Genomic DNA, 26,434 nt, shown 5'->3' on the forward strand with positions numbered 1-26,434 from the left:
GAATCGAGACTGGGATTTGTCACTCCGTATGACGGAGAGGTATCTCTGGGCCCACTCGGTAATGCATCATCATAATGAGCTCAATGTGACTAAGGAGTTAGCCACGGGATCATGCGTTACGGTACGAGTAAAGTGACTTGCCGGTAACGAGATTGAACAAGGTATTGGGATACCGACGATCGAATCTCGGGCAAGTAACGTACCGATTGACAAAGGGAATTATATACGGGATTGATTGAATCCTCGACATCGTGGTTCATCCGATGAGATCATCGCGGAACATGTGGGAGCCAACATGGTTATCCAGATCCTGCCGTTGGTTATTGACCGGAGAGTCGTCTCGGTCATGTCTGCATGTCTCCCGAACCCGTAGGGTCTACACACTTAAGGTTCGGTGACGCTAGAGTTGTAGAGATATTAGTATGCGGTTAACCGAAAGTTGTTCGGAGTCCCAGATGAGATCCCGGACGTCACGAGGAGTTCCGGAATGGTCCGGAGGTAAAGATTTATATATGGGAAGTCCTATTTTGGCCACCGGAAAATGTTCGGGATTTTTCGGTATTGTACCAGGAAGGTTCTAGAAGGTTCCGAAGTGGGGCCCACCTGCATGGGGGGACCCACATGAACGTGGGTAGTGGGGGTAAGGCCCCACACCCTTGGTCAAGGCGCACCAAGATCCCACCTTAGAAGGAATAAGATCATATCCCGAAGGGATAAGATCAAGATCCCTAAAAAAGGGGGATAACAATCGGTGGCGAAGGGAAATGATGGGATTTCTTTCCCCCACCTTTGCCAACGCCCCAATGGACTTGGAGGGAAAGAAACCAGCCCCCTCCACCCCTATATATAGTGGGGAGGCGCATGGGAGCAGCACCCCAAGCCCTGGCGCCTCCCTCCCTCCCGTGACACCTCTTCCTCCCCGCTTGCGCTTGGCGAAGCCCTACCGGGATCCCGCTACTTCCACCACCACGCCGTCGTGCTGCTGGATCTCCATCAACCTCTCATCCCCCCTTGCTGGATCAAGAAGGAGGAGACGTCGCTGCTCCGTACGTGTGTTGAACGCGGAGGTGCCGTCCGTTCGGCGCTAGGATCATCGGTGATTTGGATCACGACGAGTACGACTCCATCAACCCCGTTCTCTTGAACGCTTCCGCTCGCGATCTACAAGGGTATGTAGATGCACTCCTCCCCTCTCGTTGCTAGCATCTCCTAGATTGATCTTGATGACACGTAGGAAAATTTTGAATTTCTGCTACGTTCCCCAACATGAGGCCCATTAACTTTCCCGGGGGGGGGGGGGGGTTCCGATAGCCTCCCGGTACTCCGATAAATCCCCGAACCTCTTCGGAACCATTCCGGTGTCTGTATACAACCTTTCAATATATGAATCTTTACCTCTCAACCATTTCGAGACTCCTTGTCATGTCTGTGATCTCATCTGGTACTCCGAACAAACTTCGGTTGCCAAAACACATAACTCATAATACAAATCGTCATCGAACGTTAAGCGTGCGGACCCTACGGGTTCGAGAACTATGTAGACATGACCGAGACACATCTCCGATCAATAACCAATAGTGGAACCTGGATGCTCATATTGGTTCCTACATATTCTACGAAGATCTTTATCGATCAAACCGCATAACAACATACGTTATTCCCTTTGTCATCATGACGGTTCAATCTTATTACCGGCAAGTCTCTTTACTCGTTCCGTAATGCATCATCCCGCAACTAACTCATTAGTTACATTGCTTGCAAGGCTTATAGTGATGTGCATTACCGAGAGGGCCCAGAGATACCTCTCCGATACTCGGACTGACAAATCCTAATCTCGATCTATGCCAACTCAAAAAACACCTTCAGAGACACCTATAGAGCATCTTTATAATCACCCAGTTACGTTGTGACGTTTGATAGCACACAAGGTGTTCCTCCGGTATTCGGGAGTTGGATAATCTCATAGTCAGAGGAATATGTATAAGTCATGAAGAAGCAATAGCAGTAGAACTAAACGATCACAATGCTAAGCTAATGGATGGGTCTTGTCCATCACATCATTCTCTAATGATGTGATCCTGTTCATCAAATGACAACACATGTCTATGGTCAGGAAACATAACCATCTTTGATTAACGAGCCAGTCAAGTAGAGGCATACTAGGGACACTCTGTTTTGTCTATGTATTCACACATGTACTAAGTTTCCAGTTAATGCAATTCTATCATGGATAATAAACATTTATCATGATATAAGGAAATATAAATAGCAACTTTATTACTGCCTCTAGGGCATATTTCCTTCAGACATGATGTGATATACGTTGATGTATGAGATGAGCATGTTTTGTAAAAGTTATCGGCAACTGGCAGGAGCCTTATGGTTGTCGCTTTATTGTATGAAATGCAACCGCCATGTAATTGCTTTACTTTATCACTATGCGTTAGCGTTAGTTGTAGAAGAAATAGTTGGCGAGACGACAATGACGCTACAATGGAGATCAAGGTGTCAAGCCGGTGACGATGGAGATCATGACGGTGCTTTGGAGATGGAGATCAAAGGAACAAGATGGTGATGGCCATATCATGTCACATATTTTGGTTGCATGTGATGTTTATCTTTTATGCATCTTATTTTTCTTAGTACGACGGTAGCATTATAAGATGATCCCTCACTAAAATTTCAAGGTATAAGTATTCTCCCTGAGTATGCACCGTTGCGACATTTTGTCGTGCCGAGACACCACGTGATGATCGGGTGTGATAAGCTCTACGTTCACATACAACGGGTGCAAGACAGTTTTGCACGTGGGGAATACTCGGGTTAAACTTGACGAGCCTAGCATGTACAGACATGGCCTCGGAACATTGAGACCGGAAGGTCGAACGTGAATCATATAGTAGATATGATCAACATAGAGATGTTCACCATTGAAAACTACTCCATATCACGTGATGATCGGACATGGTTTAGTTGATATGGATCACGTGATCATTTAGATGACCCGAGGGATGTCTATCTAAGTGGGAGTTCTTAAGTAATACGATTAATTGAACTTAATTTATCATGAACTTAGTCTTGATAGTTTTTGCATATCTATGTTGTAGATCAATGGCCCGTGCTACCGTTCCCTTGAATTTTAATGCGTTCCTAGAGAAATCTAAGTTGAAAGATGATGGTAGCAACTACACGGACTGGGTCTGTAACTTGAGGATTATCCTCATTGCTGCACAGAAGAATTATGTCCTTGATGCACCGCTAGGTGAAGGGCCTGCTACAGGAGCAAATGCTGATGTTATGAACGTCTGGCAAGATCGATCTGATGACTACTCTATAGTTCAGTGTGCCATACTTTACGGCTTAGAATCGGGACTTCAAAGACGTTTTTAACGTCATGGACCATATGAGATGTTCCAGTAATTGAAGTTAATATTTCAAGCAAATTCCCGAGTTGAGAGATATAAAGTCTCCAACAAGTTCTATAGCTGCAAGATGGAGGAGAATAGTTTTGTCAGTGAACACATAGTCAGAATGTCTGGGTACCATAACCACTTGACTCAGCTGGGAGTTAATCTTCCGGATGATAGTGTTATTGACAGAGTTCTTCAATCACTTCCACCAAGCTACAAAGGCTTCGTGATGTACTATAATATGCAAGGGATGGATAAGACAATTCCCGAGCTCTTCGCTATGCTCAAATCTGCGGAGGTAGAAATCAAGAAAGTGCATCAAGTGTTGATGGTTAACAAGACCAGTAGTTTCAAGAAAAAGGGCAAGGGAAAGAAGGGGAACTTCAAGAAGAATGGCAAGCAAGTTGTCACTCCCGAGAAGAAGCCCAAGTCTGGACCCAGCCTGAAACTGAGTGCTTCTACTGCAAAGGGACTCATCACTGGAAGCGGAACTGCCCCAAGTATTTGGCGGATAAGAAGGATGGCAAAGTGAACGAAGGTATATTTTATATACATGTTATTGATGTGTACCTTACTAATGCTTGTAGTAGCGCCTGGGTATTTGATACTGGTTCAGTTGCTCATATTTTCAACTCGAAATAGGGGCTACCGATTAAACGAAGATTGGCTATGGACGAGGTGACGATGCGCGTCGGAAATGGTTCCAAGGTCGATGTGATCGCCGTCGGCACGCTACCTCTACATATACCTTCAGGATTAGTTTTAGACCTGAATAATTGTTATTTGGTGCCAGCGTTGAGCATGAACATTATATCTGGATCTTGTTTGATGCGAGACGGTTATTCATTTAAATCAGAGAATAATGGTTGTTCTATTTATATGAGTAATATCTTTTATGGTCATGCACCCTTGAAGAGTGGTCTATTTGTTGAATCTCGATCGTGGTGATACACATATTCATAATATTGATGCCAAAAGATGCAAAGTTGATAATGACAGTGCAACATATTTGTGGCACTGCCGTTTAGGTCATATTGGTGTAAAGCGCATGAAGAAACTCCTTGCGGATGGACTTTTGGAATCACTTGATTATGAATCATTTGATGCTTGCGAACCATGCCTCATGGGCGAGATGACTAAGACTCCGGTCTCCGGAACAATGGAGTGAGCCACTGACTTATTGGAGATAATACATACCGATGTATGCGGTCCGATGAGTGTTGAGGCTCGCGGCGGGTATCGTTATTTTCTAACCTTAACAGATGATTTGAGCAGATATGGCTATATATACTTAATGAAACACAAGTCTGAAACATTTGAAAAGTTCAAAGAATTTCAGAGTGAAGTGAAAAATCATCGTAACAAGAAAATAAAGTTTCTACGATCTGATCACGGAGGCGAATATTTGAGTTATGAGTTTGGTCTTTACTTAAAACAAAGTGGAATAGTTTCACAACTCATGCCACCATGAACACCACAACGTAATGGTGTGTGCGAACGTCGTAACCGTACTTTATTAGATATGGTGCGATCTATGATGTCTCTTACCGATTTACCACTATCGTTTTGGGGTTATGCATTAGAGACAGCTGCATTCACATTAAATAGGGCACCACCTAAATCCGACACCGCATGAACTGTGGTTTGACAAGAAACCTAAGATGTCGTTTCTTAAAGTTTGGGGTTGCGATGCTTATGTGAAAAAGCTACAGCCTGGTAAGCTCGAACCCAAATCGGAGAAGTGCGTCTTCATAGGATACCCAAAAGAAACTGTTGGGTACACCTTCTATCATAGATCCAAAGGCAAGATATTTGTTGCTAAGAATGGATCCTTTCTAGAGAAGGAGTTTCTCTCAAAAGAAGTGAGTGGGAGGAAAGTAGAACTTGATGAGGTAATTGTACCTTCTCTCGAATTGGAAAGTAGCTCATCACAGAAAACCGTTCCCGTGATGCCTACACCAATTACTGAGGAAGCTAATGATGATGATCGTGAAACTTCAGATCAAGTTACTACCGAACCACATAGGTCAACCAGAGAATAAATGGATCTTCAAGAAGAAGACTGACGTTGATGGTAATGTTACTGTCTACAAAGCTTGATTTGTTGCGAAAGGTTTTCGACAAGTTCAAGGAGTTGACTACGATGAGACCTTCTTACCCGTAGCGATGCTTAAGTCTGTCCGAATCATGTTAGCAATTGCCGCATTTTATGATTATGAAATCTGGCAAATGGACGTCAAAACTGCATTCCTTAATAGATTTCTTAAAGAAGAGTTGTATATGATGCAACCAGAAGGTTTTGTCGATCCTAAAGGTGCTAACAAAGTGTGTAAGCTCCAGCGATCCATTTATGGACTGGTGCAAGCATCTCGGAGTTGGAATATACGCTTTGATGAAGTGATCAAAGCATATGGTTTTATACAGACTTTTGGAGAAGCTTGTATTTACAAAAAAGTGAGTGGGAGCTCTGTAGCGTTTCTAATATTATATGTGTATGACATATTATTGATTGGAAATGATATAGCATTTCTGGATAGCATAAAAGGATACTTGAATAAGAGTTTTTCAATGAAAGACCTCGGTGAAGCTGCTTATATATTGGGCATCAAGATCTATAGAGATAGATCAAGACGCTCAATTGGACTTTCACAAAGCACATACCTGGAAGAAGTTTTGAAGAAGTTCAAAATGGATCAGTCAAAGAAAGGGTTCTTGCATGTGTTACAAGGTGTGAAATTGAGTCAGACTCAATGCCCGACCACTACAGAAGATAGAGAGAAAATGGAAGTCATTCCCTATGCCTCAGCCATAGGTTCTATCATGTATGCAATGTTGTGTACCAGACCTGATGTGTGCCTTGCTATAAGTTTAGCAGGGAGGTACCAAAGTAATCCAGGAGTGGATCACTGGACAGCGGTCAAGAACATCCTGAAGTACCTGAAAAGGACTAAGGATATGTTTCTCGTTTATGGGGGTGACAAAGAGCTTGTCGTAAATGGTTACGTTGACGCTAGCTTTGACAGTGATCCGGATGACTCTAAGTCACAAACCGGGTACGTATTTATATTGAATGGTGGAGCTGTCAGTTGTGTAGTTCCAAGCAAAGCGTCGTGGCGGGAACTACGTGTGAAGCGGAGTACATAGCTACTTCGGAAGCAGCAAATGAAGGAGTTCATATCTGATCTAGGTGTAATACCTAGTGCATCGGGTCCAATGAAAATCTTTTGTGACAATACTAGAGCAATTGCCTTAGCGAAGGAATCCAGATTTCACAAGAGAACCAAACACATCAAGAGACACTTCAACTCCATCCGCGATCAAGTCAAGGAGGGAGACATAGAGATTGGCAAAATACATACGGATCGAAATGTGGCAGACCCGTTGACTAAGCCTCTTCCACGAGCAAAACATGATCAGCACCAAGACTCCATGGGTGTTAGAATCATTACAATGTAATCTAGATTATTGACTCTAGTGCAAGTGGGAGACTGAAGGAAATATGCCCTAGAGGGAATAATAAAGTTGTTATTTATATTTCCTTATATCATGGTAAATGTTTATTATTCATGCTAGAATTGTATTAACCGGAAACTTTATACATGTGTGAATACATAGACAAAACACAGTGCCCATAGTATGCCTCTACTAGACTAGCTCGTTAATCAAAGATGATTAAGTTTCCTAACCATAGACATGTGTTGTCATTTGATGAACGGGATCACATCATTAGAAGAATGATGTGATGGACAAGACGCATCCGTTAGCTTAGCATAATCATTGTTAAGTTTTATTGCTATTGCTTTTCTTCATGACTTATACATATTCCTTTGACTATGAGATTATGCAACTCCCGAATACTGGAGGAATACCTTGTGTGCTATCAAACGTCACAACGTAACTGGGTGATTATAAAGATGCTCTACAGGTATCTCCGAAGGTGTTTGTTGGGTCGGCATAGATCGAGATTAGGATTTGTCACTCCGAGTATCGGAGAGGTATCTCTGGGCCCTCTCGGTAATGCACATCGTGATAAGCCTTGCAAGCAATGTGACTAATAATTTAGTTGCGGGATGATGTATTACAGAATGAGTAAAGAGACTTGCCGGTAACGAGATTGAACTAGGTATGAAGATACCGACGATCGAATCTCGAGCAAGTAACCGATGACAAAGGGAATGACGTATGTTGTCATTACGGTTTGACCGCAAAAGATCTTCATAGAATATGTAGGAACCAATATGAGCATCCAGGTTCCGCTATTGGTTATTGACCGGAGAAGTGTCTCTGTCATGTCTACATAGTTCTCGAACCCGTAGGGTCCGCACGCTTAATGTTCGATGACGATTTGTATTATGAGTTATGTGTTTTGCTGACCAAAGATTGTTCACAGTCCCGGATGAGTTCACGGAAATGACGAGGAGTCTCGAAATGGTCGAGAGGTAAAGATTGATATATTGGATGATAGTATTTGGACACCGGAAGTGTTCCGGAATGTATCGGGTACGTATCAGAGTACTGGGGGGGTTACCGGAACCCCCCGGGGGAAGATATGGGCTATATGGGCCATAGGAGGGAGGCAAGGCAGCCCACAAGGGGTGGCACGCCCCCCAAAGGGAAGGAGTCTGAATTGGACAAGGGGAGGGGCGGCGCCCCCCTTTCCTTCTCCTCCTCCCTCTTCTTCCCCCTTTCCCCTTCTAGTAAAAGGAAAGGGGGGCCGAATTGGACTAGGAGCCCAAGTGGGACTCCTCCCACTTGGGGCACGCCTAGGACGGCCTCCTCCCCTCTCCCTCCATTATATATGGGGGCCGGGGGCGCCTCTAACACACATCAATTGTTCCAAGCCGTGTGCGGCGCCCCCCCCCCCCTCCACAGTTTGCTCCTCTGGTCATATTGTCGTAGTGCTTAGGCGAAGCCCTACGCTGATCACTTCATCATCACCGTCACCACACCGTCGTGCTGACGAAACTCTCCCTCGACACTTTGCTGGATCAAGAGTTCGAGGGACGTCATCGAGCTGAACATGTGCAGAACTCGGAGGTGCCGTATGTTCGGTACTTGATTGGTTTGATCGAGAAGACGTTCGACTACATCAACCGCGTTAAGTAAACGCTTCCACTTTCGTCTACGAGGGTACGTAGACACACTCTCCCCCTATCGTTGCTATGCATCTCCTAGATAGATCTTGCATGATCGTAGTAATTTTTTTGAAATTGCAGGCTACGTTACCCAACAAGAACCTTAAAGAGTGCCTCGAGATTTCTATCGGAGAAACAAAGAGGCCATGGCACTAGGAAATGATCTCATGCAAGAACATGTAATTGTTTGGTCTGATTGCAAGGAAATAGTCACAAACATCAATGAAGGTAGCAGTGGTAAGTATAGCCAAATCGTTTGGGAAATTCAAATAGTGCCTTCAGAATTTCAGCATTGCTGCTTCCTGTTTGAAAGGTGATATCAAATGTAGAGGCACATAGCCTCGCTAAACATGCGCTTAGTCTTTTGGTGGGATGCCATCTTTGGCTCCTATACCCCCTGATCTCAATTGTATTCCCCAAAACATTATTGAGTAATGAATAAAGCGTGTGGTTAGCCTGGAAAAAGTCGGACCACCTAAGCCGCCCAAAGTGGTACGCCATGAAATAACACCAGTCGTCATATCTCCTAGAACCAACCGCCACCGTGCACCTGCACCACACCTCTCACGCGCGCTCGGCCGCTGCCAGGTGTAACCCTCTGGCCAACGGTTCACCCATTGATTACTGGTTGTGACACCTTGGATCTAGATTGGTCCCACAAAGTAATACTAGTCTTTTCTATGCACTTTATCCTTACCCATGCGTACTCAGGATCAAGTTCTAAGTCGGTCACCTATCCTCAAATTGCTTCAAGCCAAACATGCTTAACTTTGATGTTCCTTTCGGATGGGCTCTTGGAAAAGAAAGTACACATTGACATGAGTAGTCTACCATTCTTGTTAAGGTTGGATGTCACACCAGGCGGGCCTTTTCTGTCAGTTGCTTCGTCAACCTCCCACGAGAGACCTGCGCTCACGATCTCGTGCATGACCGCGAGCACGCCCGCACAAACTCCATGACCCCGTCCACGATGAGAAAATCGGTTATTTGCCACTTTCAATGTTGGGCTTCTCAAAATTTCCACTCTCAGTTTGGCTTCGCAAAAATGCCACTCAACCCGTGTGCACTTTGATTATCATGTCATTTCCTCTTTTTCATTGCTTTTGTTTTTCTTTTCCCATTTCCTAGCACTTGAAGGGACCAAACTAACCCGGGGCATTTCAACCTTATCTAATGCACGTGTGAACTGGTTAGGTCGGATTGATCTGAGGCCGTGAGGCGCTCATCCTTATCTCCACCGTAGCTTGCTGATTCCCGTGCTCGTCCACGCTTACGCCAGTAATCGCACCTTGCCGCTGCCCGGCGTTGCTTGCCCAAGCCCGCGGGCCCCGGCGGAGCACGCCTTCGCCTCGCTTATGCCTGCTCGAGCCCCCGTAGCTCGCCGCCGGTGCTCGTCCACGTCTGCACGAGCCACCGCAGCTCACCTCCCATGCCCTACGCAAGCAACCACGGCTCGCCCTCGCCAGCGCGCGCTGGAGCAGCTCGCCGCGCGACATGCTAGAGAGGTGCGCCTGCGACTTCATGTCCTTAAACACGAGTGAACATGCAGTAATCTCGGCGGGCGACGTGTGCTGAGTTGCATTGTTGCAAGTTGGATGCAAAACAAACTAGTACGTGCGCACAGGCTACGGGTACTTTGGTCCTCTGAGGAGCCAAGAAACGGAAAAAGAAAAAAAAACAATGGAACAGAGGAAATGGCATGATAATCAAAGTGCACATAGACTGGATGACATTTTTGCGAAGCCAATCTTGAGAGTGGCAATTTTGGAAAACCCGATATTAAAAGTGGCAAATAGCCGATTTTCTCGTCCACGATAGCTAATGCCAGCTTGTCCTAATAAAATCCGGTGAGCCCCCACTCATTTCGCCCCCCAATTCGCATTGCATCTCGCTGCTAGGCTGCTGCTAATCGCCCCCACTGCCACCGTCGGCCAAAATTCTGGTGACACATGCTGCCGTTTGCCACGCCACCTTCACCATCGAACATGCGCACCCATGCAGACCTCCTGAACAACCCCTGCAAGATTGCCGCGTCCTCTACGCCTGAGTTGGACGATACCCGAGCTGCGCCGCCGCCCAACCATTGATTTCGGCGAGGTGAGCATGAACTCGACGCCGTCCCTTTGTCCATCTTGTTCATCACACCCATGCGCGGCCCCAGTAGCGCCCGGAAGCAAGCCGTACGTCCACACCCGGAAGATTCCGCCGACATCAACAACTCCGGCGAGCCGTAGCCGCCAACTTTGTCGACTACGAGAGCAACTGCCGCCACCAGGAGCTCCGCTACGTCGAGATGATCACCGTCGTCCACTCTGTCGTCGCCGAGGACCACTGCATCGTGTTCATCCACTCTTGAACCGTCGCCGCCATTCCCGAGCTTTCTGGCGACTTCCCCGACGATCTTCTTTTCTCGGCGTGGTGAGGCCATCTTCTTTTCTTGGCCGTCCATCTCTAGATCAACACTTCACATCAATCCACTTAAACATGACTAACTAGGGCTGTTGCCCGTGAGCAATGGCGGCATCCGTGTCTTATATAAGAGATAAATCACAGACGCACACGACACAATCTCAAGCAGGCATTTGGACACCATTTTTTGTTCTGAGTTTTTAACAGAGTTAATACAATTTTCATGCTCTAGAGAAAGTAGCATTTTACTAAAATCAATTCTCAACTCAAAAGGAACGATTTGGGTCAACATTGGCCTGCACTATATAATGGACTAAATATATGCTTGTTTTCTCGTTTATTACATAAACAAAAGTAGATTCATGATAAACAATGGCTTGTTATCAACATTTTCGTTATGCAACGAGTTACCACGCGCCACGTGGAGACTGATCAACGGCGATCCGCTCTTGTACCACCGCGGCGCGGCAGAGCGGACATGTCGATCTCATCCGGAACCACGTCTCGATGCAGGCGGTGTGGAACCCGTGGCCGCAGCCCGGCATGAGCCGCCCGATCTCGCCGAGCCCAAACTCCACCAGGCACACCGCACACTCCGCCTTCGAGTGAAGTCTGTTTTCAACCTTGAGGTTGTAGATGTGGTTGAAAATGAACCCTAATCTCCAAATTCCTAAAATTTGTACCCTGTATTTATGATCCCGGTCTAATTCCGACCCTTAACCTGTTTGGCAGACCGGGAAAAGATCCATCCCACACAGGATCAAAGTCTGCTCTCACTTATATCTCTACCCCCCACATGCCATATCCATCCTCTGTCCCAGTCCCTTCCTCTCTCCTGGAATCAGCGCAGGCGCCTCGAAGCCACTGACGCGGCGGAACGGCAATACGTACTCGCCTTGTAGTTCTCCGATTCCAATGCTACGGCCATGCTCCGGTGTCCGCCAAGCTCTGCCGAACGCAGCCGCGCCTGCGCCGTATTGCTTCGCACTGCTGGCGCTGTCGTTTATGAAGCAGCAGGAAGAAGCAAGGAGAACGAGTCCGACAAGTTTATGGATGCTACTCTGATCAGCGCATAGCCAGTCTGCACAAATGAGAATTCAATCCTTGCAACGGATGCGACTATGCTCCAAGTGCTTAGTACAAATTCTAGTTCTAGTACTTACTACAATAGATAGAGAAACGTTCGAACCAATCTTCAGACCGGTGCTAGCTCCTGATCGGATACGCCGGCCGGCGGCACTGGCGAAAAAATACAAGCTTCATGAACGAACAACTTCATGTTTCTCCATGGACGCAGACCTGCGACCTCGTCCCTGGTGCGATCGTGCACGTGGATGTGATGATTGTGATAAGTGGTCGTTGTTTGTCCTCCATGAGGTTTTCGCCGCGGTGAGAAGCGCCATCACAGCTGGCCGCATTGCATCTGCAGGAGGAGCGAACCGTCCAGGTCAGGCCCATGCTGGCCACGAACGAGCTCGGCTGCTCGATCGAGCTTCACGTTGTCGTAGGGGTGGCTAGCAATGGCACCAAACGTCCCTGATTGCATCGCTGAAGACATGAAGTCATGCCGTTGCCGGCTGCGTCGACGAGGGCGACGACCTGGCCTGAGGCTATGCTGAGTATGTCTTGGATATATCAAGTGAGAAGATGGATGTAACATGTGGGTCCACTTAGTCAGCGAGAGTAGAAAGTTATCCCAGTGGATTATCTTTTTCTCGGTGTGCCAAATTGGTCTAAACTGATGCATAGGGTCGGGATAAGACCGGGATGATAAATACAGGGTACAAACTTCAGATATTTTGAGGTGAGGGTTTATTTCCGACGAGCTCTATAATTTCAAGGTTTAAAACAGACTTCACTCCTCCGCCTTCTCCGTGGCCACGTGCACGAATACCGGGAGCTGCGTCCTCTCGTTCTCGCCGCGTTCTCCGTCGCTCGTTCCGCCAGCCACGTGCGACGGGCATGAAGGTGGCGACGGTGGAGCGGACGAGGTGGCGGCGCCGGTGCCGTCGTTCCTCGGCGCGTCTTTCTTGCCCTGCCATACGAACCGCCAAAAAATGTAGAGCAGGATGAGGGCGACGCTGGCGGCCGCGACGGCCGACCAAGCGCGGCCGTTGACCTGCCCGCCGGTTGCCCGCGACGGCGACGAGACTGGAGAAATGCCCCCGCCCTCCATCTCTCCTGTGTGGTAGTTACTGCACTGCAGGAGACTAAGCTTAGCCAGATCCCAGCAGAGATGCGACCCAGCTACCTCTCCGAGGACAAGGAATGGTGTCTTATGTATTTATGGTAATGTGGTTCACTAACTCTTCGGGCAAAATCTTAGTTTATGCTCATCATGTCGTTAATCCTAATTGGTCGACCGTTCGCCGTTCCTTAGCTTCGACTTCGATTGGAGGAGAGAAGTCTTTCTCTTGTGAAGGTAGTGTGATTAATATGATTGCGTCCATGAGTTTTGGGCTACTACCAGTGCCATGCTGTTGGGTTGGAATCCTTCCACTCTCGAAAGAATCTGAAGAGAAGCAACTCCTAATAATTTTAATCCTTTTGTTTGCGATTACATATTGTCAAGATCGGCGGTCGATAACTTAATAAGTCTTGCGTCCTAATATATTGCCCTGAAACGCTGATTAGTTAGCACGGTCTGACAAATGACAGCTGACAAGTAGTGGCACTAGTACAAGTGTGCGATCATGTTGAGTTGTTTAGCTCCAGCTAGCTCTTGAATTTTTTATCCCACGTGGCCTACTGGCTTCGGCAGCTGACCAATATTTTCTAAATTATGCAGAGACTTTCAGAACTCGACATGAAAGATATCATGACACCCTTGAGATTTTCTTCTGTACTTATGTAATAGCTCCATCGTCCTTGGAACGATTCTTAATGTTAGGGGTTTCTGCTGACCAAAGTTCTTTGTCTCTTGTAGTGCATTATGAGGTTTTTAATTATATCAATTGCCACCCGCAAAAAAAAATTATATCAATTGCCTAAAATGTCAAAGAAGAACAGCCAATTTGATACCATCTTTCACGGAACGTTTCCATCGCGAGAGAGGCGGAGGCGGGTATGCCACTCCATGTTGGATTATAGATGGGCTTAGGCCCATATAAAACAATAATCCTTGATTAATCTCTAAGGCCTATTTAGGTGCATGTCAAGTGGTGAGAAGTTTAGTATCATACTGCTAGTGAAGCGAGAGTGAGATCTTTTTATAAGGGTTGCTCTACCACATGCCATTGGGAACTTGAGAAGAGGAGCTGCACACACGTGCTCCTCATCTTCCGCTGAACCGAGCCTTATTTTTGTTGGTCATGGATGGTTAACTAATATCAAGAGCAGATGCCTCCGGAACCCTGTCATTTGAGATCCTGCCCGGGAGAACGGCATAAGGTTTTTGGCGAGCGTCTCGACGCGACCGCTCCCGATCAGACCTCATATGTGTCCTCCTCTGCCTCCACTACTTCCCCTCAATCGACACCATGGTCAACGACACCGCGGCCAAGAAGAAGGCCACAGACGACACCAAGGCTGCCGCCGCCGCCGCCGCATTGGCCTAGCCAACTGAAGGGTATCATCTGTTCATCCCTCATTTACTCATTCATGTGCTAGCCGTATATACTGTGTTCATAGATGCTTTGTTTCTATGTACTATACATACTCACATGCTTAGGTATCGGTATGAGTTGCATGCCGCATTTTCCATGCTTACTATTTACTCATGGATCAGTCTAATAAAAAAGGCGCCGATTTTCCCAACACTCCATCCCCTCCACCTCTCTCGCCGTCGTTGGGTGTGCCGCCAGAGAAAGCGTGTGCGACGCCGACGGCGGCGGGGAGGCTGCTGATCGTGGGGACCTCGTATGGAGGGTTCGGTGGATTGCTGTGGGTCGGCGCCAAGGATGTGTAGGCGAGTTGTGGTCTCTAGCATGTAATGCTTGACGGCGGCGTTTGTGTTGCAACGTGGCGATATTCAAAGAAGGTCTAGCCTGGTTAGGTCATTAGAGAAGGGGGTGTTGGTGCATGGTCCTAGACAGCGGCGAGATCGACATCAATCTCGGACCTGGCGTGCAGCGGCATGGATGAATTTTGTTCTAGTTTTATTTAGGGAGTCTACATGTTCGATCTAGGGTAATGAGGCAACTGTGTTGCCCCAGTGTTGGAATAATGTTCTCCCTGCCCTTTCCCTACCCTGTTGGTGTGCTTATCGCCAGTGAAGGGCATATGTAGTTGTGTCTCCGGCGGATCTTTTGAGATCTGATCGGTTTAGGTTTCTGGTGGATCCACCTGGATTCAGCCGACTTTCGCGGTTTTCAAAGTTTCTACGTGCCCTTATAGGCGTTTTCTTCTCTGGGGTAGCAAGTTGCTTCGCAGATCGCATCCGACGGCGTCTCTTGTCCTACATCAATAACTTCCCGACCGATGCTTCTTCCAGCTCATGGGCTTTTAAAAAGTTTACTCCGCTGGGGAAGAGACCCAGAGGCTACATCAAGCTATGCTGGTGGCGGTCGATGGTGGATGTAGAAGGAAGAAGACTTCGACACCCCAATGATTTAAATGTAATTTTATTTTTCTATATGGGAGTGTTTGTAAGGACCTATGATACTTAACTTATGACTTTGGGACCCTTTCGCGGAAAAAAAGAGCAACCAATCTATATCTAGTAATAAGGGGATTAGTGCTTCTGTCCGTACGTCACACATTTTTATAGAAAAAACCCCTCTCTTTTTGATAATTAACTGGCCGTCCACCTTTAAGTGAGAAAACAACCTGTTTTTACTGTTTTATAGAAACCCCCTCGCTTTTCTGGTAAATAACTTGCACTCCACCATTAAATGACCGAAAAAAAATCGTTTTTTGTGTTTTAGCGATAAAAACTACCGTTTCTGTAATTAACCCGCAGTCCATCTAGAATGAATAGTAATTTTTTTTAAAAATCCATATCTTTTAAAACATTACTCCAATTTTAACATGTTATATATGAAATCTGGTTAAAAATGTGTAGAATTTGAATATGATGTTATTTTACCTATTAAATATTTTAAAAATGCTATTTATGGTGCAACCTTAATCAATAGCGCATGATCCATCTTTCTTTCCTATCGACACCGACCCAAATTGCAAATGGACACCTCAGCAAAGCCAAATTGGAGACGAAAGAAACCGTCCATAACCGTGCATACATGCCTCAACAAAACCTTGCATGCATGCGTCAGCAAAATCTTGCATGAAAAGATAACGGATTTCTCATCTTGTGCCTTGAGAGAGATGCCTTGGCAAGACCTACTGGGATCTTGACTCATGGATATTGGGTTAGGGTCGTGCGGTATTTTCTTTTTCTGTTGCAACACACTTGCTCTTTTGATAGTTTGTATCAGTTGAAATCAGTTTTCCTGTTATGTTCTATGACGGGTGATTCAGGTTTTTTATTGGTTTCACCTGGCTTTTCCGTTAATTATGTGGCCACTATTTCTAAGTTAATGACCTAAAGGAACATGCGATTTGAAATACTCCCTCTGATCCATATTAGTTATCGCTCAAAAGAATATATCTACCATTGAAATACGTCTAAATACATCCGTTTGAGCGACAAGTAATATGGATCGGAATGAGTACTAAAGTTCATGCATGTACCGAGAAGTGAGAAAACTTTCATTGGATGGCTATAAAGGGGAGAAAAACATGGTTGTTGATCTTTCGATCTCCCCATCGCGGCGATGACCTCTCGGTCTTTGCGTCGAGCCGATGCACCAATGCTTCTGAAGACATTGGACTGGGTAAGGCAAAAGAAGAAAAAAAAATGGTTTTGACCTGGTAAATATTCAATTCAGCTATTGAGCTCATCTGCACTCTATGAATAGTAAATTCAAAACATACTAAAAAAATTAAAAAATAATAATGGCGAAAGATGCTTGAGTGCTTGATGTCCGTGAAAAGTTTCAACCCATTCTGACATCTGAGTAGCTCTCGGCAAAAAAAAAATCAGGTCCGAACAGTGTAAAACAGTAAATCTTTTCACATACCCTAAATTTATCTTTTTTGCTGAGAACTCTTCAAATGTCCAAATACGCTGAATATTTACACGAACATCACGTACTCAAGCATCTTTCACCAGAATTTTTTTGGGATTAAAAAAAATATTTTTACTATTTCTACGAATTTACAGTTCACTCTCGAGCCCATGACCCAGGAGCCAAAACGCCCCGCCCCGGCCTGGGTACTGTTTTTTTAAGTAATGACATGGGAACTTGAGTACATGATGAGACTACATGCATAGCCCTGATCTTTTACGTCCCAACATAAAAGAGTGTAAAAGAGCGTGAGCTAAATATGTCTTTGGGACAGAATATGACATTTCCTTATACAAATTGAACAAAACGAACAGTTCCATGAACAGCACAGACAATCATAAAAGGAGAGAAAAAAAGGATTGAGAACACAAGCACGCGCTCAACCTTGCAACACAACCACGGGCACAGACAAGGAGGCACCCTTTTGAGCCTCCAGCGTGCTCGGCTCGCCGAAGACCGCGACGCGGCAGAGCGGGCATGTGGAGTTGGACCGGAACCACCGATCGATGCACTCGACGTGGAATCGGTGTCCGCACCGCGGCAAGAGCCGGCCCCTCTCGCCATCCGTCATCTCCGCGAGGCACACCGCGCACTCCACGCCCACAGGGGCGCCGTCGCCATTGCCACCGTGCACGAACACGGGGAGCGCCGAGACGTCCCCCAGCCTCAGCGCCGCCGCATTGCCGGAGGAGGAAGAGACGGGCAGCATGTCCTGCGGGCGCGCGGACACGGTGAGTTTGTACAGCTGCCAGAAGCACACCACGAGGACGGCCGCCACGCCGAACGACGCGAGAACCGCGTACGAATAGAACCTGATGTCGCTGCTCAGCGAGGAGTCCTCCATCTCGGAGCTCGACATGTCGGCGTGTCTATATGTACAGTGCGTGGTTATTTGGAGCAAGGAGCAATGGGAAGTGCTATGTGTTTGTGTCTGCTCGACGATGTGCGATTGTGCATGATATATATGATGGCATTTTGCCCCTAGCTGCCCGTGCTCTCATTGTCCTAGAATATGTCTTTTGTTCTTTGAGAATTTGTCCTAGAATATGTTATCTTGGGTTGGGGCTACGCGACTATGTGTACACCGCTCCACGCATATTCGGCGCATGCTGCGGTTATGCGACGCGAAGCAAATGTATGCAAGCATGAAAAGAACAAGTCTAGGCTCGATCATGTAGGTAGGCGGCTTGTCGTCCACGTTCTGGTTTGCCACAAAAGAAGGAGCAAGTGGGACCTCGAGTTCTTCTATGACATAGGAGTACACATCCCTGAACTTCTCGGAGAGGATTCCTTGCACCCAGCCCCTCGCGCGTGCTTTCTTTTTTGACTTTTGGTTTCCAATCTTTGATAACTTTTGAAGAAAAAGAGCTTGAATTAAGTCTTATTTTCATATTCATGTTTCTTGTGATGAGAGCTTTCAAATAAGATCCATTTGTAATACGTTCTGACAAGTTTTTGATTTTTTTTTCAAGTTTTGAAACTTAGTACAAGCGACCGACAAAATCACAAGTTTCAGTACATGTGAACAACAAAAATGTATGCTTAAAATTTCAGCACTGAAACTTGATATGAACGGCCAACATTCAGATACAAAATCGTAAGTTTCAAAAATTAAAACTAAAAAGTTATTGTGCCCTCATGCGGGATCCAACCACTTTGCGGATCACGAGGCAATTGATCAGCCGGGTAGAGCTGGCAGGTGCGTGCTACCGAACCTGCGTGCCCCTGCAAAATTTCGTGAACTTCTCATTTATTATGCTAGCCGGGTACTTGATCATTCTTCTTTTGGTGAAGTTTTTCCCCTTGGTTTGAACCAGCGGTCTAGATTAACTGATTGCGAATTTAGTGCATGCCTAACCATTAACAAGACCAAGTCATGTTGCCACAGTGACCCTCACATTTGCAGCTCTAGAGCATAAATGACTTGAATTGAGCCATCAAGATCGTTTATGTAATAGGTTATTGTTGATCAGTTTACATTTACGCTAAACCTTGAGGAACGACATTATTAGGTCCTTTCCTGTGCTTCACGGTGTATATTTGCTAAGAACGTCACATAAGCAAAAGGTTGTTGTAAGCAATTGAGGAGATAGCACTCGGTGACCCATAAAGAAATGATGTCAAACGCGTGGATCTGTACAAAATACCTATGCATGGAGGAGTTTAGTTGCGAAATAATTAAATGAAGAAAGCTTAACTAAACATATCTAATCATCTATGCATTAAAGAGTTTAGTTGATGGATCTTTTCATGCACTACATCTCATAAAGCACCTGTATTCCGGGGAAGGCCATAATTGATAACGTGTTTAGTTAATGTTATATTTAAGAATCTAATCATGGGGAGTTAACTATGCGGCTCTACCAATTTTAGTACAGTAGATATATTTTTTAATTCCAATAATGTTGGTTAGTCCACTCAAGCCAGCAATTGCATACATAGATTCCATTCACTAGAGTGGACTCGCATAGTATATATCATATGGCCCGTTTGAAGTCTCAAACAAATACCTTGTACAATATTAGTTAATTTCTTTTGATATTTAAAATAAATGCCACGTTTGAAGTCTCGGCAAAAATAGCTTGTGTTGGCCAAATGATCTATGGATCTGATCGGCCGCCTTTACAACCATTGGATGACACGTAAGATAGCAGTCTATTCTTTGTTGCGTTAGAGATAGCGCCCAACTGTTTGCAACATGGTTGGTGTTGCGCTCGGTGTTTGATACATTAGTCGTGTTCCGCTCTTCCAAAAAGTTCTCTGTCATTTGCAACTTGGTTGTGTTGCGACCGCAACATGCGCCGAGTGCGGCGCCATAGTCCGCCAAGCGCTACGTTTGCTGTAGTACCACCATTATCGATGCAACACAGCGGATGTTGCAACCGTAGCACTGTCATAAAACATCGTCAGCATTGCGGTCACAACATCCTCGACAATGCATGTTCCCTCACACTTGCACCATGCCTTTCGGTTTGCAGCAACGAGATCCGACCATGTCACAACTTTGCCTCCCCGAGCGCGTAGTAGGCCGGTGTCCATGGTCGCAACTTCACCCTCTCCCCGAGCTCACAACAGGCAACCGTATTTGCAACAACTACATTCGACCATGGATCATCTCTCTTGTTATGCGCAACACACAATTTGGATACGTGCTTGAGGGAGGCACGTCCATGGGAGGGACCTAGAGGTCGGAGATGAGGCTCGGGGGGAAGGTGTGGTTGCGCTATCTTTGTTCAAGATAAGAACGGGAGAGTGGTGGTGCATGTCCAACATGGGCACGTGGCGCACAGTTGAAGGAGAGGGTTTGCAACATAGAAAAGCAGTCGAGCAAAACATGGGCCACGCTGAAAAGCTATTGCATGTAATAGTAGTCGGTGTATGTTGCACGATAAAAAATTCATCTGGCGGTAGAGGAGGTGGTCGACGTTCCCACCGTTATTTGTCGGGTGAGTGCCGACAAATAAAAGCATTCACAATCCACTGACGGTTCCAACCGATGCATCGTCTTGGTGCACAGCCATTGGATCATACACATATTGAAAATTATTGTGCTCTTATGGTCCTACCTTTCTCTGGAAATATCCTGCTCCAACCAGCACATCCCTATCCTTTTGTGAGTCAACTCTCACCACTTTGTTGTCCGTCCACAATTATTTGTTGCTTCTCTCTTGAGCTCCGAGTTATGGCGCTGCAACTCCGCAACCTGGATATCTCATATCCATGAAAACGAAGGTCCAACCCAATTTTGCAAGGTAGTTCTAGCACCTGAGTTGGAATCTATTTGAATCACTGATACTTTCCTGGCGCACATGAGTGTCATGCCAAAGGAGATCGTTTTGAGCCAAGAATTGTCTTCGACTGGATCCAGCTCCGGGATGCTAGTGGGAAGCTTTCCATTGATCGAGGGTGCGTTGCCTTCGTCGCAACTCACAACCTGCAAATTGGGTACTTCCTCAACTTCAAGGTTCTGTTGGAAATATGCCCTAACAATAATATTGTATTATCATATTTCCATTATTCATAATTAAGAGTTTATATTTCATGCTATAACTGCTATGATCCTGGAGTATGTGATTCAATGGAAAACTCATATGCGCGTGTGAAATGATAAATGGTAAACAATAGGTTCCCGGTCTCGCCTCTAAGACTGGCTCAAGTGTTGTTGGTGATCATGTTTCCCGGATCTTAGGATATCGTTAAGGGTAACGATAGTCCTAAAACAACATTGAGGGTATGACGTTAGAAGAAAAATCATATTGAATTGACCCAATACTTGCTTGTTATACTTTGTGATTATATCGTCTGGAATTATCTATTATAACATGGAGTGTTAACATGTGTTTTAGTTCCTCAGACCATGAGAGTGTCTTGATCACTTCCTACCAGACGATGGGCTTTGGGGTTGCTCAAATTTCATTTGTAACAAGGTGATAATAATGACAACTTTCAGGCTCACCGGAAAGTTTGACAAGTGACCGGATAGCGCGAGAGTGGGATTTTCTCCTCCGACGATGGAGAAATATTCTTAGAGACCTCTCGATGTGTCAACATCCATCATCGTCTACCAGACACAGGTGACTACGTCACGGGGATGCCGGAACACGTCAACGAGAAAGAAGAACAAAATCGGCAACGGGAGCAACGGTATAGTGAGAATGGTGATGACTGAGGACGATACTGATGCATACCGGGTTTTGTAAAGTATCGCGAAGCCAAGTCAGCATCACATGATGACCAAAGGTTCACTCGAATGTCATTTTTGTAATAATAGAGACCGATATGGATGTCCACGGTTCCGCTATCAGACATTGAACGAAGGGGTTTCGTTCATGTCTGTGATTTGCCTAACCTACGGGGTCACAATCTTAAGGTAATCACGATCTATTGAGTGTTAGTAGGACAGGAGTGATGATAATATATTTGTGGAATTGTTTCATTAATATCCAGAATAGTTCCGAGATGTTCTGGAAGCGTTTCGGGGTCACGGGGAGGCTTTCGGTGAATATCAGGTAATACTGGTTATTATCGATTAATTATATATAGGTGGAAAATATTTCCGAAGATGTTAAATTGTATATATATAATGGTCTAAAAATGTTTAGAACATTTTATATTTAATTTAAATATCAACGGGCCTTAAAAGGCCAAGAGGTGGAAGGAAACTTGGGCCACAAGGGCCCAAGTGGAGTTGGCGCCCCCCTTTCCTTGTGGGAAGGACGAATCCTACTAGGGGAGGGAGTGGGACTCCTCCCAAGGCCGGCGCACCAAGGGGGAACTTTCCCCCCTTGGTGGTTCCCCTCTCCCTCCCCTCTAACCTATATATACTAGAGGATTTCTACCCTATGACAACACAAGTTTTGGAGCCTCCTCTAGTTGATATAGTGCACGTTCTAGTTGGTCCTAGGTGACGAATTAGAGCAAGCGCTAGCCACGTCTAATCCTCATAATTAGAAGCCCCGTGTGGTTCTAATCTCCTCCCTCTAATTCTACGGTGACGATTAGCTCTGGACGGTGAAGCGCCGCCGGATCGTGAAGATCGTACGCTTGCAACCAAGTAGAGAGGTTGTGATTTGGGTATTCTATTCGAGGGATCATTCTAGGGCAGTTTGCGGGATCATCATCGATGTTCGAGGGACTCCAAGTATGATCTACACCGACTCGTCTACTTTCGCTGCACTCTTGGAGTCGGCAACGATTGTGGATCACAACCCGTTATGCATCTTCATATTGTTCCTGGGTGATCGTAGGATGATTTTTTTCTACTATGTTTCCCAACAGGTTTTGCCTCAAGTTAATTTCTGGGTGGTCATCTTCCTTTCTAGCAGCCTGTTTGTGATCAAATGCGGCGAGCATGACCCAGCAATGGGTATGATCAAAGAGTTGTGCTTGTTGTTTGTTAGTCTGTAAACCCTGAAGTACTATGCCTAAATAAAAGTGTGGCCATGCGTCTGGTTATGTAATGTTGTTATGGTAGTGATTTTGTCTATGTTTGTGTGTCATTTGTACTGTGCTTATGGGCAATATTTGCTAATGTGCTAATCATATGCTTATTAATGTGGCTCATATCCCTAATTCAGGCAGACACCATGGATGTTACGGTCATGCAGGGGGGAAGACACCCTTTATGCATGAATGGAATGTGTCTGAATGAACTAGGGATAGAATTATACAATGTATGTGCCTGCCTGAATTTACTAGTCCAATAGGAGGTGTCATTTCCTGGATCTTTGACGCGTGTTTGCCATTGCAGATTGTCATTCCATAAATGAATGAAGCATATTCCATATACCATACTTGACTTCTGGATTGCATTTGATTATGTTATTTTAAACGGACATGCAAAACCAAACATCACATTGTAGAGTGTCATCTCGTAGGTTAACATTGTACTTCTAGATAATCCATTGAGAACTTCTTTCTAGTAATTCTCTTAACTTTCAAGTTGTATTCATTAAAAACTGTTTCATATAATTTTCTTAATTTATTTTTTCTGTTGGCCTTGGCGACATGGGCACAGTGGGCAACTAGTATATTTCGGGCATCAACATCTTTGACCCTTCGTGATAGCCCTTCATGGCCGTTTGGTGACAAACCATTGAATTAACTGATAGTCAATCTCTGACCTCGCCCTTTGCCTACATCCTGGTGCCCAAGTTGTGATGATTGTTGTCGCAAGGTCCAGGGAGGCGTCCCCTTGCGCGACTGGGTTCGTGACATCCATGATGCACTCATCCACGCCGCCTTGGTGTAGTGCGTTGAGCTCTGGCGATGTTTGCACTACTACACCCTCTCTGATGGGCTGGACGAGCTTCGTTGGTGATGGATGGACTCTAGTCAGCACTACGTGAAGTTGTTCTACTTGGCTCTATTCCACGACTCCATTGACTTCCCCTCCTAGTGGCTCACCTGACGTACTTGGGCAACCCTTCGTATCAAGGTCTTTGTCCGGCTCGCCCCCTAGGACAGATGCTGGACCGTCGATTGTCTAGCGCGGTGAGGTCACCCTCATCACGACCATTTCCTGTGTGATCAAACCCCGGAAGCTGATGCACGGCCCCTCGTGATCAAACGATGGCGTTTGCGGACTAGTGAGTGATCTCTTGCTCATTGGCCCGTGCTGCGCTTCGTCAAGGTCTTTCCTCTCTCCCTCAGCTATGTGCCTGGTGCAAGCCATCTAAGATGACATGTGTCTCTTGGTTAGAGCCGGAGCAAACGACATCACAATGCTTATCCCCCAGAGTTAGAATTTTGTTTTCTTCAATCTAAGCACCCTGTATCGCTCTACTCAAGTATCCACGGTCATGTGAGTTTTTTAACACAATACAGATGCAGGCACTCATTCATATGTAGATACACTCACCCTATGAACGAACGCACACCCTACCCCTATAAGCACCTCTGAGATACTGAGCTGACACATCATCTTGAGATTGACGAAGTCGTCAAAGACGCCTTTGTAGTCGAAAGGAACGTCTCCTCCCACTGAACGCATGAAAGCACAAGTGCTCCCTGGGTGATTTTGGTAATCAATGTCAACATATCTCTTGTTGGACTAATACTTTTACCTAGTATATTTCAGATGAGTTCGTGGAGTGGCATGGACAAGAGGATGTGGAACCCCTTCAAGATGCTAAGGACAGAAGATTGGCAAAAGCTCAAAAGCTCAAGACTCTACATTTTCATTTTAGTGATCCAAGATCACATTGAGTCCATAGGAAAAGCCAATACTATTAAAAGGGGATGAGGTGTTGGTTAATGGCTTGCTTGCTCAAAGTGCTTAGTGATATGCTCCAAAGCCCTCAATCACTCTCTCATATCCACATATGTCCCAAACCTAAAGTCAAACTCGGCCCCACCGATTTGATCTATCCGGCGCCACCGAGTTCACTTGACATAGCCACTGCCAGAAACCCTAGTCAATTCGGTCTCACCGATGGGATCCCGGTCTCACCGAGATGGGCTTGCAAAATCTCTGGTTCCTGTTGCAATAATTTCGGTCTCACCGAGATATGTAATCGGTCTCACCGAGTTTGCTTGACCAACTCTCTAGTTAGCTTATTACCAAAATCGGTCCCACTGAGTTTGTGTAATCGGTCAAACGAGATGAGGTTTTACCCTAACCCTAGCACATCGGTCTCACCGAGTTGATCATATCGGTCCCACCGAAAAACCTAACGGTCACATTTTGAACTAAATCGGTCTGACCGAGTTTTATGATTCGGTCCCACCGAGTTTGGTAAATTGTGTGTAACGGATAGATTTTGTGTGGAGGCTATAAATACCCCTCCACCCACTCTTCATTCATGGAGAGAGCCATCAGAACATGCCTACACTTCTAGCATACATTTTCTGAGAGAGAACCACCTACTCATGTATTGAGACCAAGATATTCCATTCCAACCACATGAATCTTGATCTCTAGCCTTCCCCAAGTTGCTTTCCACTCAAATCTTCTTTCCACCAAATCCAAATCCATGAGAGAGAGTTCAGTGTTGGGGAGACTATCATTTGAAGCACAAGAGCAAGGAGTTCATCATCAACACACCATCTATTACTTTTTGGAGAGTGGTGTCTCCTAGATTGGTTAGGTGTCACTTGGGAGCCTCCGTCAAGATTGTGGAGTTGAACCAAGGAGTTTGTACGGGCAAGGAGATCGTGTACTTCGTGAAGATCTACCCTAGTGAGGCAAGTCCTTCGTGGGCGATGGCCATGATGGGATAAACAAGGTTGCTTCTTCGTGGACCCTTCGTGGGTGGAGCCCTTCGTGGACTCGCGCAGCCGTTACCCTTCGTGGGTTGAAGTCTCCATCAACGTGGATGTACGATAGCACCACCTATCGAAACCATGCCAAAAATCTCCATGTCTCCAATTGCGTTTGCATACTCCAATCCCATCCCTTTACATTCTTGCAACTTGCATGCTTTACTTTCTGCTACTCATATACTCTTGCCATGCTTGCTTGAAATGTATTGTGAATATTTAAACTTGTGCTAAAACTCCACCTTAACTTGAAGGAATTAAAAACTGCTACTCTTCTTTTCTAAGAGTCTATTCACCCCCCTCTAGACACCTCTTCTCGATCCTTTCAACGCACATCACCGGAAGAGTTGAAATAAATCCAGGAAAATGCGAGCACCAATGTCAAGTCTAGGATTTGAACTCTGGTGGGATGGTGGTACCACTTTCCTCCTAACCATCCAACCACATGTTCTTTGTGTTAGGGTGTCATATATTTTGTACATCACAAGTGTGTAATATTTATCTATTGTAACCTCCTCCTAGCCTGTAGGATCCCAATGACCACTACTTGTACATGGCCTACATGCATACTATCTTGGCAGTCCTCTCTATATGTAATCCGTAACACTTAGACAAGCAATACAGATAGTGTGCAGTGCATATTCATCCTCTA

At 45.6% G+C, this 26,434-nt stretch overlaps 2 protein-coding genes across 2 annotated transcripts; both read right to left on the minus strand.

Annotated features, from left to right (window-relative positions):
- Positions 1 to 11,361: 11,361 nt before the first annotated feature.
- Positions 11,362 to 13,130, minus strand: LOC123096909 (RING-H2 finger protein ATL80-like). The gene is made up of 2 exons (XM_044518706.1): positions 12,822 to 13,130; positions 11,362 to 11,553 (listed from the first exon to the last, which is right to left on the minus strand). Exons 1-2 carry the CDS (start codon positions 13,128 to 13,130, stop codon positions 11,362 to 11,364), a joined length of 501 nt encoding a protein of 166 aa, XP_044374641.1.
- Positions 13,131 to 17,401: 4,271 nt separating this feature from the next.
- Positions 17,402 to 17,881, minus strand: LOC123100304 (RING-H2 finger protein ATL64-like). The gene has a single exon (XM_044522246.1). The coding sequence runs from the start codon at positions 17,879 to 17,881 to the stop codon at positions 17,402 to 17,404; it is 480 nt and encodes a 159-aa protein (XP_044378181.1).
- Between the last annotated feature and the right edge of the window lie 8,553 nt (positions 17,882 to 26,434).

The sequence above is a fragment of the Triticum aestivum genome, chromosome 4D, assembly GCF_018294505.1.
Source record: "Triticum aestivum cultivar Chinese Spring chromosome 4D, IWGSC CS RefSeq v2.1, whole genome shotgun sequence".
Classification (NCBI taxonomy): Eukaryota; Viridiplantae; Streptophyta; class Magnoliopsida; order Poales; family Poaceae; genus Triticum; species Triticum aestivum.